At 44.8% G+C, this 10,535-nt stretch overlaps 1 protein-coding gene across 1 annotated transcript in view; it reads left to right on the top strand.

Moving 5' to 3' along the window:
• Positions 1-350: 350 nt before the first annotated feature.
• USP3 (ubiquitin specific peptidase 3) overlaps positions 351-10,535 on the top strand; it is a 56,103-nt gene continuing 45,918 nt past the window's right edge. The window contains exon 1 of the mRNA XM_061557933.1: positions 351-775. Within this exon, the coding sequence (XP_061413917.1) occupies positions 685-775 (91 nt within the window). The 5' untranslated portion in view covers positions 351-684. The remainder of the gene's footprint in view (positions 776-10,535) is intronic.

The raw sequence follows: 10,535 nt of genomic DNA, 5'->3' as shown, positions 1-10,535 counted from the left end.
TGGGATTTTTGCACACAGCGTTGGTGCTTTTTCTTGAAACATTTTGTTGCTGTTTTTTCCTGGATTTTTCTGTTTGCGCATAGTCACTTTAAGATGTTTTCTTGTTCATGTTTGTTGCGCTTGCACCCGATTCAAGTGCCGAATGGCTCACAGTGCTATACCAAACAAATGAAAAGAAACGGAGCAAGTGAGTCGCGTCACTCGACGCGCGCGCCTCGCACGTGGCCGAGTCGGCGGGCAGCAAACCACGCGGTGACGTCACCCAGAAGCCCTCGCGACAAGCGACGTCACGCGGCGGAAGCCGTACCACGTGACTATAAATACCGCGGGTTCGCGGGGTTCAAGGCTCAGTCGCGGCGAGCGGGGGCCGCAGAGTTCCTGCTCCCGTGCGCACGACGCTCCTGACAATACACACGGACGGACAGACAGAATCGCGCTAAAGTTTGACGGGTTAGGTGTGCGGCGTGGCGGGGCCGGGGGGGGAGGGATTTGTTTTGTTTTGCCTTTGCTGGGCCGAGGCGAGGTCAGGGGCGGCGATGAACACCACCACCACCCTGTTCCTTTGTGCGTGAAGGAAAACGAAGGCAGCGACGCAGCGTTTCGACCCCCCCCCTGCCGCTCCCTCCTCATCCTCCTTCTCCCAGCCTTCCTTGGTGGACACTTGGTCGGCGAGGAGTGTCGACCATGGAGTGCCCGCACCTGTTCGTGGAGGCGTGCGCCCGGGTGGAGGGGGCTCGCTTCCCGCACGGCTCCCCGTCCTCGTGGTGCTGCTCCGGTGAGTCGGGGTGTGGGGGGCCCGTGGCCTCGCAGCAGACAAATCGACGACCCACACGGGGCATTAAGACGCAGCGGGGTTAACGCACGAGAGTTGCCGTGCAATTATACGGGGGTGGTGGGGTGGTGGAGTATAATAACATCGGCGTGGTGTGGCAGTAAGATCACACAGAGCGCGTGGTACTGTAAAAACAAAGGTAGCGTGGTTATATATTGTTGGTTCTTTCGGTAAAGTCACGTAGAAGGGAAATAATAATAATAATAACGAAAGAACCAAGAAGATGAATCCCTGAAGTCACGAAAGCTTTAAATCGAAAAATGTAACGTGGTTAGTTAATTATAAGGATATCATGGGCAGTAGAGTTAGACATCGGGGGAATATTGCTATACAAATTACATGGGGAATGCTTGACTGACACTGCAGTAACACGGAAAGTCGAGGTTAACACTTTCCGATATATGTATTTGAAAACACGACTCATCACGATCGTTAACTTAAGCATGTAGGAGTAAAGACATGCCAGTAGACTAATGATAATATACGCAATATGCAGCACATAGCAGTAAGAAAAACTACACTGATAAAAAAACCCATCTATAATACAGTAACACATGCAATAATATACTGTATTATAGCGGTAAATATATTGCGCACGAACAATATTGAGCAATATGAATGTCGAGTACATTAAATTACTGTAACACTGTTATTGACGAAAGGATGTCACACGGCACGTGCAGGAAATGCCATCGAGCAGCAGCAGAAGTGCCGTCTCACGCAATTAGGCAACTACAGAGGCAATGCTCAATGGCTCTTCATTCACCTGGGGGTGGCAACCAGTCAAATATCACTGAATACTGTCGTTTGTGGCCGCACTGGCAAGGGACTTTACATTTCGATTTAAAGCTTTCGTGACTGCAGGGATTCATCTTCTTGGTTCTTTAGGTAAAGTCACGTAGAAGGGAAGTAATAAAATAATAAAAATAAAACATAATAAAATAATGTAATATAATAAAATAATAATATGATAAAATAATATAATAATATAATATTATTACTTCCCTTCTACGTGTCTTTACCGAAAGAACCAAGAAGATGGACTTTACATTGTTAATCGCCTGAGCCATTGTCCGTGAAAGGCGCGGATCGCAGACAAAGCAAAGCAGCGGCTGCGTTGAGCCTCCAAGCTGAGATCCAAAGGGCTTCATCCCACGTCTCATTCACCCCGAGCCCAATGTGGCTATTGCCTTCTCCTCCTCCTCCTGCTTTGTGCTGCCGAAGGTTAATGCCGATTCGAACCGAGCCACAGCACGGCTGGGATTCCTGGATACGAGTTGGCGATTCGGGGCGTGTTGTCGCGTGTGAAGAGCGTGATGTGGGCCTTGGGGGCATTCACGGAAGAGTTTATTCGTGGGGTTCACTCGGAGGGAAAGATGCAACAGTTTCCGTAAGACACACGCCGAGGATTGTGTGTTAAAGGCTAGTCCCACACGCGTTTAAAGCCGAGTTAAATCGAAACGAGAATGTCACGTTGCTTCTACCAATTTGTCATCAATAAGACGTCAATGCACCGACGCGTTTCATTGATTGGGGTGAGGTCAGCAATGACGGATCAGCGTCTGGCCGTGATTTTAAATCTTATTTTGTTTGACCAAGATTCAATCAGTGTTTAACAATGTTCTTGCGTGAGCTGTTCGTGTTTCGGGTTGTGTGTGCTTTCCACGCAACCCGGAGGGCTACATCAACACTGGATGTGAAGATGCAGCACAATGGAGCTTGCTACGTGCTGTGATTGTGTGTTGACCGACATCTGTGTGTCTTGAGGGGGTATTGCGTCCTTTCCAGGGAAATTCCCGAATGGGAGACACGTGGCTTGAGATGGATGTGGGAGTTCGTTGCACAACACACTTTGCGTGGACAATTCTGCTCCATTATTAATGGAAAGCATTACGAGAGGAATATTCCCTTAAGGTGTTTTTATGCAACTCCCCACTTGAAGCATGTTTCTTTCACTTTGTACATTGACTCGTATAAATACAGACTAAGGATACATTAGCATAAGTGATTTACGATTATTACATTTCATCACTGATTTGACAATTATATTTTTGTTTTGTAAAGCTTATTCACGAACAAGAACAGTGGGTGAAGGCTTGATGGCGATGGCACAGCTGAGCTTGCCTTTGCTGGTGTGGACCCAGCCGGGTTCTGTCGGTGCAGGCGGCGTGGACCTGCCCTGGTGCTTGTACCGCCCCTCCATGTCCAGTAGGGGCATGTCTCGGCACGGTGTAAACAAATACGGGATATTAGGGCAATTTAGTACGTACGTAAACATCTGTCAGCTTGACCCCTCCCTGTACGCACGCGTACTTTTTACACCCTCCCCCCAAATCCTATAGAACGGCCGATATTTATTCCACGCAGAAACGATCAAGGATTAATAATATTAACGTGTTTAAGCAAACACATAGTCCACCTTGCACAATTTAACTCATTTGAAGGCCAATGTAGACAAATTATAATTATTATCGAGGCTTCACCCCCCCTCCCCCCCCCGGTTTCCTATGCGTACGTACATTGTCAGTAGACCCCCGACACACAAGCGTCATTTAGGTTAACCCCCCTTCATGCGTACGTACTAAATGGATGGCCCCTGACCGGGCCAGTTTCAGTCGTTCATAGAGACGTCGGATGAGCATCAATTACGATTTGAGTATGAGGGTTTTTTTTTTATTGTAACTCGCAACCAAAAGTTTTTTGGACGTGACCGTCCATCCGTCCATCCTTCCTTCCCAGCCAGCCAGAAAATAGTTTAATCTCACACAGAGTCCTGTCTCTCTCCACATTTCTCTGCACTGTATATCCCAATTTATCTGGATATTTAGTTTTGTTTCTGATTTTATCTGTTTCTCTTTCTCTGTCCCCTCTTACCCACTTCCCTCCGCCTGCCTCTCTGTTTCACCTCTCATCGTCACTGCTTATTCCCATTACTCCCTTTCACGTCTCAATCTCTCTCGCCTCTTCCGAAACTTCTCTCCCACTGCTTCTCGATTTCCCTCATTCTCCTTTCCGTTGGCTTTCTTATCTCCGTTTCATGTCCTTTCACTCTCTTCCCGCCCCCTTGGCTCCTCTTCCTCCGTCTTCCCTCACTTCTGTAACATTTTTTTTCATGATGATTTACATGTATAAAGAGGAAATAAGTGAGACATCACCGGGAATATAACATAGGAAAGAGACAAGATAGATAACTAGAGTGAGAAGGCCTTTTTAATCATTACTTCGGCAATAAAGGTGTCATGTTATGGAGGAGGAGCAGGAAGGACTTTTCAAACGCTCCAGTCCTGCGAAAACTGGCCGTGGAGATAAGGTTTGACTGACACCTTTTCTGTTGGAGGATGCGGAGGAGGCATTGCCAGAGGAGGTCACCTTAGCCGAAGAGGAAATACTTGGGGCCATACACACAGGTGATGTTAAGAGGAAGCGTGCACTTTCTGGTTGCAGGCTTCATAGCTAGATGAAAACATGGTTCCTTGATTCCCTGTTTAGATGCAGTTGTGTTTCATTGTTTCATGACATATAACATTTGTAGTGAATTTCAAAATCATCCGTTCTTTTATCATTTGTTACTGAGTTGAATATACTGTACGTCTGTAAGGGTAAACAGTTGATATACATGCAACACATTTTTTTTTATACTTTAATACTTGCAGAAGTACATACAATTATTTGAAGAAGTGTTACAGTCAAAGTGAAATGAAAAATAGCAGAAGCTGGATTTGTATACAATTCAATATTTTGTATGTCTGAATTATTTGATGCCTACTTCCAGCCCTTCATGGCAGCAATTTCCCATTTCCAAAAACAGTTTGTTTCCTGGGCGTAAACATTGTGTCCACTGCATTACCTACACTTCTTGAGCAGCTAAATGTGGTCACATTTATAGCCTCAAACTCAATTTATTGAGCTTCGAATAGTTTGTGATGTGTATACATCAGTGATTGCCATATGTGCATGCTCATCGTCATTACTTTCGGTTGTCTTAGTGACTACATTTTTTCTTGCTTCCACATCAACCTATTATATGCAGGTGAAGTTTTTTTCTTTTGGCAAGGGAGATGTACAGTACAAGGTAGCGTTGTCACAAGAATAACATGAGTACCAATAGCATTGCATGTGAGGGTTGCCGTATTTTACTGAGATATGTTTTCCTTGGTGCATTCCTCAAGAAGGTGCCAGGCGATGGGGGTCGCCTCGTTGTTGGAAAACATAACGTGCGGTGCCCCACTCGCGTCGTCTGCCCAGCAGTGGTCCATCGCTATGTCGCGTCTCCATGAGCAGTGTCCACTGTACCCTCTTCATCTCCTGTCTGTGCTTACTGCAGCATCTCTCTGGGGCTGGGGTGGCAGATTGTTGTTGGACTGGGGAGGATTTATTGTTTGAAAAAAATTGGTTTAAATTATATTTTCAATTTGACAATTATAATCAAAAGTTGTGGACATGGTTTAGCATGTAGAGTACTTTACTTCATGCAATAATTATAATAATTGAACGATGTTCAGTCTTTAGTTAATCCACGATTGGATGAAGGATCATCCCGCCCTGTGTTGGTCATGCGAGTTTGCCCATACTTAACCATGCTGGTCCATTAAGGATGGGGCTGGGACCATTTCAGATATCACTTCCGATTGATACTGCCAGTGGCTGGAAATTGAACTCGGGTCACTGGGCTCATATTCAACAAGGAAGGACGTGCAGATAGATGAAGAGAGCAGCAGAAATCAGATGATTATGGCAGAGATCATTCAACATCGGACCTGTCAATGAACAGAACGCTTAATGAATGAATGTAGTCCCACAAACTGGCTTTCGCATGATGAGGCATTTCACAGTTTGAGCATGTGCAGTAGTTATTGGCACATCTGTATTAGATACCCAAGAAACCCACTGGGTATCAAAGAAACCCAGCTACGTGACTGCACGCCATAACGTGTGTGCCCCTTCAGGTCCTCATAACAGGTGGTGCCGATTTTATCACGAGTGCGAAGGCTCACTGTAAGGAATGCACAGAAACAAGGCAAATGCTACAGAATCACGAGTTTACAATATGAACCAAACTACTGTATATTTCAAGTGTCATTTTTGCATCCCTTTAATGCTCTACGGCTGTAAAATTACACGAATAATTTAGTTATTCAGCATTTAATAAGCTGCATGATTTAAAGTATGTTCAGCAGTGCATTGGCAAAAGGCCTGTTAATTATTGTGGTGTAGAAATACTTCCATTTGCTGATAATATCGGCTTGGAACAGCTTGTCCTGGCAAGTAGGAGCATTTGATTCTGACCTGTTCATAAAGCAACCGCATTGTTATTTACTGTATTGTGTGGCGAATGCGGTGTATTGACATGAGTACCCAAGATGCATTGAGTCTCGCTGTGTAAGCTGTAAAGGGTGCGTTGGCCTCGGGTGCAGTGGGGGGCATCAGATGATGTAACAGGGCGAGCAGCTGGAATTGAACCAAGACCCATTGTAATCAAGACGTGGCAATTAGGCTCCCAACACTCACCGAGTGGGGCTGTTGGTGGTTCTCTCTGGTGGGTAGACAGTGGTAGCATTCTCTTGGTAGTTGTCCAATGTAATGCAGTAAAATCCTAAATAATGTCGCTTGAAAATGTCATATAAATAAGAACACTTTCACAGTTGGAAAATGTATTGCTTTAATTTGACAAATTCTAAGTATGAAAAACTTTGAATTAAGCTTATTGTATTATTTGCTTGTGCATGTCTTTTTAATTTGTTAGGCAAATGCACAACCTAGTTTTATTTTTTCAAACCAGGGCTCAAACGGAGACTCGGACGTACACTTGGAGACAATGCATTTGTTAACATTAACACGTTAACACGAAGGGGGGGTGCCTGCCCCTTCACCAGATGGTATGCTATGGTGGTGGACCACCAGGCTATCTACACTAATCACACGTAACTAACTACAACGGACCGGACCCCAGCTCGGGTCCGGGTCCTCGTGTTGGAGACTCTGCAGTACGTGGAACTTGGACGTGAAATCTTCGGGATGAACAACCGCAGCCGGTCCCACTGGGGCCCGGCTTGTATCCGGTGTGGCGGGGCTCACTCCACCCCTAGCCACGACAACCTAGAATCCTCGAGGATCTCCAACTGGACAGTGATCACCCCAGCCCCCCTTTGGGGGTCCCCGGGTAGACACCTTCGGTCACGTGTCCTCCGGGGTCAACCAAAGTGCCATGGCCCCTTGAAACCCCGTTCCGAGGCCGGCACCCTCGTTACCCTATCCTGTAGGGGCTGGCACTGCACGCAACGCGTGGTGCCACTGGTTGCTGTTAGTCATTGCTCCCTGAGCCCCGCTAGGGCCGGTACTGCATCTACCTTCAGTGGTGTCTGCGATGTCAATACATCGCGCGCCTTACCTCTTCCAGGCCGGCTTCCCATAGTGACATGCAACGATGTCACTACACCAGCATTGAATTCCCAGTATTAGTTTACAGGTTTCCCTCGCCTTGTGCAGGTTCGGTTTGTGTGATTTCGTGTATATGCGCCTAACCTATTTCTACCCAAAATGTTCTATATGCGGTTTGAATTCAACTGTATGTGGCTATGCAGTTGGATGTGGGACAACGTTGTGGGTGTACTGTATGCGCTACTCGGCAGGCAGCTGTCTTGTGTGGTTTCACTTAGTGTACCATTTTTTTTTAAGCAAAGCTACCTCATAATCTGAGGGAAACCTGTATTTGCTTACAGAAGCATGTGATAGTTGTAGCTGAGTGGTGGTGGTGGTGCATGCCTGTAGTCCAGCACTTTGGAGGCGAGGGTTGGTCAATCACAGATATTGCAAAACTTTGTTCCCATGGGTGTCGAGGTGCCATACCCTACCTAGCATGCCAAGAGATGGAGATACAGCAAAATGTGGACTCAATATGTTCCTTCTGGATTGGAGTTTTGCTTCCTCGCAAGCGTGAGTTATCTTTTGGTGCTCCAGTTTGCTCCCACATGGAAATACTCATTAATTGGTTGATAAAACCTTTATACAGAGGACCGCAGATCTTGGGAGGGAATTGGTGTCAGCCCACCACCTGGCTGCCTTTCCCGCTTGTCTAGGATTCTTCGCATTTCTGAGTCGTTTTCTATTTTCGAGAGTGAGCGAATACTGTGCGTGTTACAAATTATTATTGGAAATTAATAACATGGACAGCCATAGTATGAATCGAGGGCTGAAATGTCGTGTGGCTTCTTATAAAGTGGCTTTTGTGATTCACAATTTCTTTGAACAGTTTTTTAGAATTGTTTTAAGAACGTCATAATAAACTGAAAATAGCATTAACTTCACGGGGATTTTTCGTAGAAATCTAATGTGTGTGCCAGAACCTATTGGCACAATGCCCAAACAGCTGAATGAACTTTCAGATAGCTATCTTGCTGTAAAAATGTTGCATGAATTGGTTGATCGCTGCATTTTTGCTGCAATAGCTGACTTGTGGACATGCAACAATCTTCAGTTTCAAAGCTAATACATTTTAACTCTGTCTTGTGTGGTAATGCTTGGCCAAGAAGCAAAATTTAAGGAAAATTACGTGATTTTTAACGTTTAATTGATAGGATATAATTTTATTATACAAAACATTCACTGTATGATTAGCTTTATAACCTTATGATACAATATTCGTAATAATGATACCGAATAAGAGGCCTAGCGTTTACAATTGGATCAAGCAACATGTTTGTTTCTACCAAAAATGCTATATTTATAACATCCCTTGATCATGTACATCTTCATTTGTCCCATTCACACTCTGGATGTTTCTGCTTTTCCTCAAAAGCTAAGACTTAAGAGTTAATGTTAGAGAGCGATGTAAACGACAGGACGGAATTGATGGTGAGGTGTGGTTACTTGACATCTTGGCTGTACAAAATATATTTACACAGCCATTTAATTTGTGCCCAACCATGGCTGTGGCTGCTTGTAAACGGCCTGTGTCTTGTGCTTTGTCCCCACATGCTTTTGAAAAAGGTGCTGAACCAGTCCACCTTTGTTCGTGGAATGGCCGAGGGCCCAGTCTCAAGTTGGGCTGCATTCCCCACAACCCAGATGCTTATGAGACTTGAAGGAATCGATGCAGTGTTTATCATTTCATGTCTAAATATTGGGGCATATCACTCCAAATAAGATTGTTTTTTTTTTACGAGAACGCCTCGACTTACGAACACAATCCCTTTCTGAAACCCGTTCGTAAGTCGAATGTTTCGTTTGTGGGAACAGAATATACTGTATTTAAATTCCCATACCGTCAGTGTTATGAAATGTGTTTCGGTTCAACATAAAAGGGAAGCATTGTTAAGCTCATAAATAATAAATATTATACATGTGCATGTAACGCTGTAAAAATACTGTGTAGTAAATAACATGTGAAATAAAGTAACACATAAAAGAGAAAATCCGTTTTATCTTCACTTACCTTGAGTCCTGATGCTGACTTGCTTGTCAGAAGGGGTGCAATGAGTCACCATAATTGCACACACTCACACAAGGGGGTATGCACTCACGCACACAAATCGGCAAAAAAAGATAAGAGACACACCAATGAGAATGATCCCCAGTGTAGCCTTAACAGACGGATGGGACAAGTGCTGTTAGCGAGCAACACCTATGAAAGCCGGCACGGCATACAAGGGGGTGAGTGGCCAGTACCATGCCCAGCCGTCTCCCTTGTGTCGATGTTTACACACCAAATCAGATACTCGTATGATGCAGAGTCGACCTAGGGGAGGCCCAGGACCCATTGAAATAATCGTTACTGGTGTTGGCCGTGAGCGGGAATTGAACTTGGGTTGCATCGTGCTAACCGCTACACTACCGCTCCCCACACACTCACTTTCACATACATGTGCGTGCGCACGCACGCAAATACTCCCAGCGCGGAGCTGACTCGTTACATCTCGCGGAGGATCGCTCCGCTAAACAAAATAGTTATGCGGTTCAGTTTGCAAGTGCGAGTTCGCGTTTTGAGTCCATGTGAAATAAGTATAACCCGTAAAAACAAAGTTTTTCACTATAAATCCTTTATATGCGTGGCAGCGAACTTAATATAAAGGATTTAAAAATATATTCGCCTGTGGAGGACGCGGGGATCGATCCCGCGACCTTTGGCATGGGAAGCGAGGGCGCTACCAACTGCGCTACTCCGCCACGGCCTGTGGAGGGGTTACGCTCTGGGCTCTTGCACTGTGACGTTCAACCAAAGCCAAGAATGAGTTCTATTTGAATATATGTAAAATAAATTTTTTTTGCCTAAAAAGTGTAAAATTTTGGGAATTTTTTTCACGAACATTAATTGTCTGGCACAACGAGTCTGTGTGGAAAATGTCAGCTCGATTGGATCACGGGAAGTGGGTTAAAAAACGACCGAAAGATTTGCACGGTCGTAAGCAAGCAAGCAAGCGAACTTAATATAAAGGATTTTAAAAAAATAACATCTCATGGAAGCTGGTTCGTAAGTTGTGGGTGTTTGTAAATCGGGTGTTCATAAGTCGGGGACTGCCTGTACTTAAAATCCAAGTGAGAGCTCCTCAACATGACCATTTTCAAGGAAGACCTGGATTACAAAACAACAGCATACACTACAGAAACAAAAGAAGTATAGGAATACAAAATATATATATACTCGAAGTACTGCATATGGGAATATATCATATGTTGTATTGTGTAAATTAATCATTTGCTTCCCCAT

Source organism: Lethenteron reissneri, chromosome 24 (genome assembly GCF_015708825.2).
Source record: "Lethenteron reissneri isolate LAM-NWPU_2019-01 chromosome 24, ASM1570882v1, whole genome shotgun sequence".
NCBI classification, from domain to species: Eukaryota; Metazoa; Chordata; class Hyperoartia; order Petromyzontiformes; family Petromyzontidae; genus Lethenteron; species Lethenteron reissneri.
This window is presented reverse-complemented; position numbering and strand designations above follow the sequence as displayed.